The 8885-nt window shown below is 51.9% G+C and overlaps 1 protein-coding gene across 3 annotated transcripts in view; it reads left to right on the forward strand.

The window, feature by feature from the left end:
- The window catches only part of NOS1 (nitric oxide synthase 1), a 98071-nt gene extending 90644 nt beyond the window's left edge, over positions 1-7427 (forward strand). For all 3 annotated transcript variants that reach the window (XM_063173379.1, XM_063173378.1, XM_063173380.1), the window contains exon 29: positions 338-7427. In XM_063173379.1, coding sequence (XP_063029449.1) covers positions 338-353 — 16 coding nt within the window. In that variant the 3' untranslated portion in view covers positions 354-7427. The remainder of the gene's footprint in view (positions 1-337) is intronic.
- Positions 7428-8885: the final 1458 nt, after the last annotated feature.

Consider the following 8885-nt stretch of genomic DNA (forward strand, 5'->3'; position numbering starts at 1 on the left):
TAGGATAAAGGCTGGGCAGCTGCATGGATCATGCTCCTTGTGCTGGCCCTTGGCAGCTTGGGGTGAAACCCCTTCCCTGTGTAGTGCCTGGAGTGGGTTTCCCCACATCTCTGAGGTTTGGCAGGATTTTTTCTCCAAGGAATCACATCCTCTGGGGTCTGGACTCTACCAGAGTGCCTCAGTTTCCCACCTGTGGATAGGGCTAAAGGTCAGCTTGCTGCCCAGCCCACCCAGCTCTGTAAACTCCTGCCCACAGCACAGAAAGGCCAGGTCGGGGTGATCCCTCTGCTCCTCACTGCTCCCTCTAAGGCCAGCCTTTCTCCCCTTTCCCTTGCAGGGTTTTCTGCTCCTAACTGGACCCTTCGCCCCCAGGGGATGCCAAACCAGTCCCAGCACCTGCTGCCCCCTCCAGCTGGAGGGCACTGGGTTTTGTATTTCACGGACACGGTGGCTCCTTTCCCAGGGGAACTGCCCATGGAAAGCGCTCTGTCTCTCGTCCTGTTCTTGTGTCCTGATGATGATGATGATGATGATAATGATGATGACTTTTATTTCCTTTCCTTCCTCCTTCTCTCGCTCTTGTCCTGTGGCCATTTCTTTTCACCTCCTTCCCCTTTCCCTGGATTTCCCCACTGGAGTTGGATGGCTTTATAACCTGCAGTGGCTCTTCTCAGAATTCCACACTTCCCCTCCTTCCCGTGAGGGCATTTTGCAGCTGCATGAAATCACCACCTTTGTGATCATTTGTGGGAGTTCCTGGGGGTGAGCAGAGCTGGCAGGGGCTGGGCAATGTTGCTTGTCCAGAGCTGGGGGTTGTTCCTGCCAGGCTCCCTCTTTCCCCATCTTGGGGCTTGGCTGAATCCTTGTGTTTTCATGGCTTTTCTCTGGATTTGGACAAATCTGGGCATATGCCTGAGGCTGGGGGCAGTTGATGTGCAATTCCCTTGAATTTTATTTATCCCCAGGCAGCCTGGGTACAGCTGTGTGGTTTTTGATCTGATTTATGTGTCACAATTGCTCCTAAAGGGGCCCTGCTCTGTCTCTCTTCTCCTGCTCTCTTTTCCTGCTCCCTGTGAGCCTCTCCTTTTGCTCACTCACAACTTTTGCTGCCATGGAAGTTCTCCCACAAGCTCTGAACACACAGGCTGAGGAAAAGCTCCTGGCAGTGACTTCTCCAGGGGGTTTTCCAGGGAATATTCGATCTGCACCCAGAGCTCTGCATGCCCTGATCCCTCTCCCAGGTGAGCCTGGAAAGCCACGAGGATGGGACAGAAGCAGCTCCCAGAGGGAACAAAGGCAGCTCTTGGAGGGGGATAGAGGCTCCAGGTCTTTGCTGAGGACGTGCCAACAGAGGAATCATGAAATGCCAGAGCCAGCAGCTCTTAGCACATCTCATGGCCACTTCTGGGACAGCAAACCCCAGCCCTTTCCACATTTCAGGGAGCAGAAAGTGCCACTGTGGAGCCACCTGCCTGCCAAGAGAGATGTGTGTGGCATTTTGGGGTGAGGCCCCTCTGTGCCACCTGCCAGTGGCACGAGCTGTCCTGTGAGAAGGGAGGTGAGATCAGCTGCAAAGGTGCCGGGCTCTGACACGCTCACACCTCAGCCCTGCTGCAGGAGCCTGGCCCCAAAAGCAATTTAACACAACCACAGAAAGGCTGGAGGAAACAGAAAGGCTTTAACAGAGAAAAGCTGTCTGCAAGGGAAAGCAAATGTGACCTTGTGTGTCCTTCCTGCTGCTGCAGCCTGGAGAATCACAGAGCATTCTGAACTTGGAGGGACCCACAGGGATCCAGCCCAGCTCCTGATGAATGGCCCATCCAGGGATTGAACCTCAGCGTTTTTTGGCTCTGCCCATCCCAGGTTTGTCCTCCCTCAGTGTCACCACAAGGACAGCAGGACGTGGCTGCAGCTCTTGCTGGAGGCAGGGATGCAGGCTTGGCATCTTGAGGTGGCAGCTGCTGCTCCTCCCCTCTGCCCTGCTGTGCCCAGCTGTGCATGGATATCCTGGATGGAGCTGAGCTCCTGAGCTGCTGACAGCACAGGGATTGCCCAGGAGCTTTCACAGGGCTCAGATCACCTGCCCTGAGCTAAAGGCAGCACAGAAAGGGCTGCAGGAGCTCTGCTGCTCTCCCAGCCCATGGAACAAGCCCCACCATCCCAGGCTGTGCTGTCATTCCCACCCTCAGCCAGGATCTCCTGCCACATCTCCGTGGGCTGTGACACCTTCTGCAACTTCGACTCCCTGAAGCATCTCCAGCCCAAAATCCAGGGGCAAAAGGCCTCCAGGCACCGGGAGAATTTGAGAATCCAGATCTGCTGGTGCCAGCTGAGCATCCAACACGGGATAAAACGAATAAATGCTGCCACGGTGTGGCCAGAGCTCGGCAGGGCTGGGACACACTCCGGCTCTGTGGCACTGCCTCGGCTCTTGGTGACTGCAGGGGAAAGCTGGAGAGCACGGAGGAAAGGACAGCCCACCCCAATCCCAGGGCAGGCAGAGGGATGGGGCCCTTGGCTTGGGATGTGTGAGTTTGGGAGAGATCCTGACTGGGAGAAAAACCCCTGAGCTCCAGAGCTGGGGACTTGCTGCGAGCTTGGCCTTGACTCCCATCCTGGGGCTGCAGAAACAAAGCTAAAATCAGAAAGAAAATCAGAAAGAAAATCAGACTCATCCTCTTCTTCTGGGAAATTTTGGCTCCTGCTTTATGTTCTGGTTCTCCTTTAGAAGAAGAAGGGAAGATGCAACCTGATGATGAGGAGGAGGAGGAGGAGGCAATGCCCAAAGAAACATCTCTTTGTCCTCTTCCCAGCTCCCACCGTGGTGCTGGCAAGGTTTCCCTCCTGCCCTGCCTCCTGCCTGCCCTGCTGTACCACCTCCCACTGGATTATTTTGCTTTTTGTGCATCCCAAAGCTCATCAGCTCCATCTCCCTGCCAGGGGAGCCAGCAGGGCAGAACAACCCTCCTGCCATGGGTCTGCAGAGGGTCTGGGCCAGGCAGAGAGCTCAGCAAACACCTGGAGGGGAAACGCTGGTTTAAGGCTCCTTACCTGGACCTGGAGCAGAAACCCCTCCCTGCCATGAAGGTCCATGAGGTTAAACCCCCCCAGGGCCCTGAGCTGCCTCTGCTCCTGCTGGCTCCTCACCAGCTGCACCACTGGGAATTTTGATTCACTCTTTGCTGTTGAGTCAGTCTCAGACGTCTGAACTGCTCCCCTTCATCCCCTCCACCTGCAGGGGCTTCACACTCCCCTCGAGCTCCATTTTCTCCCTTAGCAACAGGGGAAAGAAACTTGTGGATGTGCTTCATTATTCCTGAGATGTGGCTCTTGCAGCCTGGCCTCTGCTCACCTCCCTGTGGCCTTTCTGACGTGCAGGTGAAGCCACAAAATCTCTGCTATGAACACAGAGGGAGGTGGGTCTGCCCCAGCCTGGGCCCTGAGCTGTTCCAGGGGTCACACACATAGGGGTGTGACAAATCTGGGGCACTCAGGTGACAAATCTGTCCCCTCTGGGTGCCTGCTGCCCACCCCTTCTGTGCTGGACCTGAGGGACCCAGCCTGGCCCTCCTGAGGATCTCCACCACCACCACCACCCCAATTTGGAGCAGCTCTGCTCCTTTTCACTCTCCAGGTGTTAAAGAGTCTCTTCTCTGAGCAGGAGGTTTGATTTTCAAGACACTACAGAGTGGGGTTTTCTGCAAAGATTTCACTTCCTAATTCTTTCAAGTGTCCACAGAGAGTCATTATATGGATTTGAGATCCCAGGGGGAAAGGTTCTGTGTTTTCCCACCCTGCAGGGAAAAACCAGCCCACCAGCAGGGAAAACCCACTCAGTGCATGGGTACCCAGTGCTGTGCTCTTGGTGGTTTCTGAGGTTTCATCTCCTGGGAAGGGCTGCCTGGGAGTTTGTTGCTCTTCTGTTTATGAGAGACAAGGGTAAAACAATGAGAAAAGGGTAAAACAATGAGAAAAGGGTAAAACAATGAGACAAGGGTAAAACAATGAGACAATGGGTAAAACAATGAGACAAGGGTAAAGCAGTGAGACAAGGGTAAAGCAGTGAGACAAGGGTAAAACAATGAGACAAGGGTAGAACAGTGAGACAGGGGTAAAACAATGAGACAGTGACAAAACAATGAGACAGTGACAAAACAATGAGACAAGGGTAAAACAATGAGACAATGGTTAAAACAATGAGACAAGGGTAAAACAATGAGACAATGGTTAAAAGAGTGAGACATCTGCCACCAGGAATAGCCTCACAGAGCTGTCACCTCCAAATCATGGCCTGAGCTTGTTGCTCAAGAGGAGCTGAGCCAAACTGGCCAGAGGATGGGATGTGTCTCTGTGCTGTCCCTGTCCCCTGTGTGTCCCCAGGGGGAGCAGGGACTGTGTGCATGCCCTGGGCACGGGGATCTGAGGGATCTGAGGTGTCTGAGCACAGCCAGCAGTCCTGCAGCTGTGTCCTGGCCAGGAGCCACACCCTGCAGGGAGGCTGTGGGGACAGAGGGGACAATGCCCCCGTGTCCAGCCTGTGGCTGCTCCTTCCCTCGCAGTGAGTGACTCCTCTGCCCCATCCTGGCTGTTTCCCTGGGATCCCTCCCTTGGCAGCCCTGCTGGGGGCACAGGGATCCCAGTGCCTTGTGCTGGGCAGGGAGCACAGCACTGCTGCTGCCTCGGGCTCCCTGTTCCCCTGGGATAACCGGGAGCAGACCCAGCCCCATCTCCCTGAGCTGGGGTTCCACAGGGGGATGGAGCTGGGGGAGGTCACAGACTGGGCTGGGAGATCTCCCACACCCTGGAGACCCCCTTCTGGTCAAACTGAGGGGAGAGGTTGTGGTTGTGCTCACAACCTCATGGACCAAGCCCAAGCCAAAGCTGCTGCCTCCTGACTTCTGACCACTGAAGCCATTCCACTGCCCCCTGAGGGTTCCCACCATTTTTTGGAAGGATGATTTTATGCTCAGAACTCGATTCTGTTCCTGCTTTCACCAGGGACTCGTTCTCAGCTTCAGAACTGCTCTGATAACTCTGCAATTGCATTGACAGTTCCAGAGGGGAGCACAGTCCCTTCACACAACAGATGGAGACACATTTGCAGGACCATTCAACTTTGCTGTAACTCCCTGTTTTTTAGAACAATTCCTTCTGCTGTAACGGGGAGAGCAAAATTTGGCCAGTGCTCTTGAAAAACCTGCAATCCTAAACTTGGATAAAATCAGCCTGGAATCCAAGTCCTCCCAGATCCAAAATGCCTTCCACACCTGCTGGCTTCAGTGGCACTGGGGATTTTGGCAGCTTGCACAGCAGCAGCAGCAGCAATTTCAGAATATTTTTGCGTGTGTCAATCTGCGCTTGCACGTGCCTGCAATGCATGGCTCCAGCAATCCCTGGGAAATCTCCCCCTTCCCAGGAAAATCCCAGCTCCAGCTTCTCCCATGTGGCCATGTGTGCTCAGCAGGGAGTCGGGGGAGAGGGAGAAAGCTGCTGCTTTAAAGCACTTGGTTCCAGAGGTGAAACAGAATTTAGGAGAGGTGAAAATCACCTTGGGAAACTCGCGGCATATCCAAGCATTCCCATGCAGATCCACCTTTTTTATTTTTTTCCTGCTGGGAAAATGAAGCAGACTGGCAATTCCTGGCCTCCACCCCTGCAGATGTTTGGCTGTTGATGGAACTTTGAGCCCTGGAATCACAGGAATGAAACCCCAAGAGGTTGTGAGCTCAGAGCTGAGCAGTGGCAGCACCTCACTGCCAGGGCTGCTGCTCTCCTGCCTCACTCATCCATGCCCTACCTGGCCAGATTTTGGGGAGGAAGAGGCTCAAAGTGAGCAAATCAAACCTGTGATGCTGTCCTTGAGGATTCCTGGTTTATCAGGAGCCTGAAGTTTTGCAGCTATTCCTCATTGCAGTAGAGAGGAATTGGGCGAGACTCCTGTATCCAAAGCTTTCAGAGCTGTTTCTGGAGCTGTGGAAAAGCAAGAACTGGGATGCAGGGCAGCTCTCTGCAGAAATCTGGGAGGGAAAAACACCAGGCAAAGTATTTTCCTTCCAGGGGCATCCTTAATACCTGGAAAATTGAAAGGCTAAATACTGGAAAAGATGGTTTAAGAGAGAAGCTAATTCAGGGCTCCTTTTTGCTGCTTTGTTTTCATGTGTTGGTTTTGGGGTGAGGAAAGCAAACAGAGAGCAAACAGCCAGTGTGTCAAATTTGGATCAAATCAAACTTTTTGTTCCTACAATAACTGCTGGCGGAGATTTTTCAAATGTATCAAGGGCAACAAAACCAGCCTTAATTAAGTGAGACATTAATGCTCCTTGCTTCTGAGCCTGCTTTTGTGTTCTCCTCTCTGTGTGATCGTGGCATGGAATCCTGTCTTAACAAAAGCCACTTCCCAGCAGCCCAGAGGATGCTCAGGAACAGGGATGGGGTAGGAGAATCTCCCTGTGAGTGAGATTCAGTGCTAAACCCCTGCTTTGCTAAAACCCTGCAAGATAGGCAAATCCTCACAATTCCCAAGGTTGAATTCCCATGCTCTCCTGCCTCGAAATGCCTTTAAAAACCCCAGGCTGTGTGTGCTTTGTGAGCAGTGTGCAGCTTTTCCAGAGTGCACACACAATTCCCCAGGCAGAGGATGAGCAGAGCACGGTGACTTTCAGCCGGGACTCGTCGCTTTTTTCCATTGCACAGAGTTAAAAACACCACTTCTGCCAGCTGCCCGGGGAATTTGATGTTCAGTGCCAATTAATTTTTGTAATAGGAGCAGGGATTTATCCCCTTGGCTCCCCCAGGCACCTTCAGTCTCAGACTCAAAGGCTGGGTTGGAGTCTTTCATTTTCCAGTGGCCTTTTCCTGAAGAGCAGCGGTGCCACGGTGAGGACGGGGACTGGGCTGGGGAAGGTGGCAGCTTTGGGGCAGGCAACTCCCAGATTTTCCATTGTAAACCCTTCAGATGTGGGTTCTGCAAGCCCTGGCTGCTCCCTGCTCCCCTCACACCCTCAGGTCACTGTGCCTTCATCCGCTCGAGGAAACCATGCCAAGATCTGAGCCTGGCACTCTCACTTTGCATCCCATCCCCAGGTGTGTGTGGGGCAGGGGGAGCTCCCTGTGTAGCTGCTTTTTGTGTGATCCCAGGGTAGGTTTGTGCAGGGGTGGGGTGACCTGAGCTGTGTGTGATCCTACCAGTGCTTTAAGCAGCCAGAAACGTGGTTCTTCCCCTACCTCCAAGCTCTCAATGCTGCTAAAAATCTCTGCCATTCGTCCCCCGTGCTCCAGCCCCTCTCTCAGACTGGCTCTGGCTCTGTTTGCAAGATATCCACGTTGTTCTGAAGCATGCACCTCTCTCTGTATAGTCCCAATCTTCTGATTTTATGGAATACTTATGCCTGTTTGCATTACGGTCCAAATAAAAAAGTGAACTAAAAGCTGGCAGCTCTTCTCTCCTCTCTGGGTTTTTAACACCAGAAGGTGCTCGAGGTCTCTGCCGGTGCCTTGGCCTCGCTCTGCTCTGCCACCTGCAATGCCAGGGTGCCACAAATAGCAGTGACAATCGGCAGCACCCCTTCACCTGCCAGACACACACAGAGCCTCGTGAGGTGGCCTGAGTCACAGCACTCGTGTGTGAAAAACACCTTCACCCTCCTGGGAGCAGCCAGAAAGTTTAATAAAGGACAGTAGGGGACAATGAACACAAAGCAAAGGTTATCTTGGCACTAAACCAAGAGCATCCTGTTATCGTCAGGGTACGCCTTAAATACCTTTTAATTACATCAGACTGTTGCATATTCATAAACAATTATGCACAGTAAACTTTTCCCATATCAATTTATATGTTCCAAGAATTGTTTAGCCTGGCTCCTCCTTGGATCTGCCTTTTTAGAGCATACACATTCCTTGATTGTGGTTTTAGCCCTTTTTTATCACCACCACTTTGTGGCACCTCCTCAGTTCCACCTTTTCAGAGCATGGGTATTCTTTGGGTGTGGTTTTAGTCCTTTTTTATCACCACCAGTTTTTGGGCTTTGCTCCACACTGCCTTCAGACAGTGAGAGTTGATAACTGGAATATCAATAGCAGGGTCCTCATCCTGTGTTCACTGGGTGTTATCCCATCCCAGCAGGCATTTCAACACAAGCACACTGATATCAGCTACTTCACTGAGCTTAACTAACAGCAGAAATAAAAACTATATCTTTATTAAAAAGTTACTTTAGCACCACATATATAAAATCCATTTTATTATTTGCAAAAAGCCAATATAATGTGTATATATAACACACAGATCCTGTCATTTATCCTCTGTCCTTGGGGGAAATGTCACAGGGTGCAATCCAGAGCGAATTTTGGAGCCTTGGGAACACAGAAAAAGCAGTCCAGGCAGGAGCTGAGAGGCCTGGAAATGAGAAAGAAATGAGAAAGAAATAAGAAAGAAATGAGACTGTGGCCAGGGCAATGAGGCAGAAACATGGACATGGCTTTTTCCAGGGGAAAATGATTTTCCCATATAAAGGAAAAGGGGACTTATTAGAAAAGAGATTTTTACATGGGCAGGAGTGGCTTCCCACTGGCAGAGAGCAGGGTTAGGTGGGACAGGGGGAAGGAATTGCTCCCTGGGAGGGTGGGCAGGCCCTGGCACAGGATATTGATACTCATTGATCCACTTCAGGTATTCCTACCTATTGATGAGGTCCCCTCTGTGCACCCCTTTAGGTACTGATACACGTTGATAAATCCCCTTTTGGTACCTCTTCTGAGATATTTTTACACATTGATATATTCCCTCTGTGCACCCCTTTAGGTACTGGTATGTTAGAGCCTTAGCTACCGAGAATTTTAGATTTTCTGTGCTGACAGGCACTGACCCTCAAGAGAACACTTCATTT

This window comes from Melospiza melodia, chromosome 20, assembly GCF_035770615.1.
Source record: "Melospiza melodia melodia isolate bMelMel2 chromosome 20, bMelMel2.pri, whole genome shotgun sequence".
Lineage (NCBI taxonomy): Eukaryota > Metazoa > Chordata > Aves > Passeriformes > Passerellidae > Melospiza > Melospiza melodia.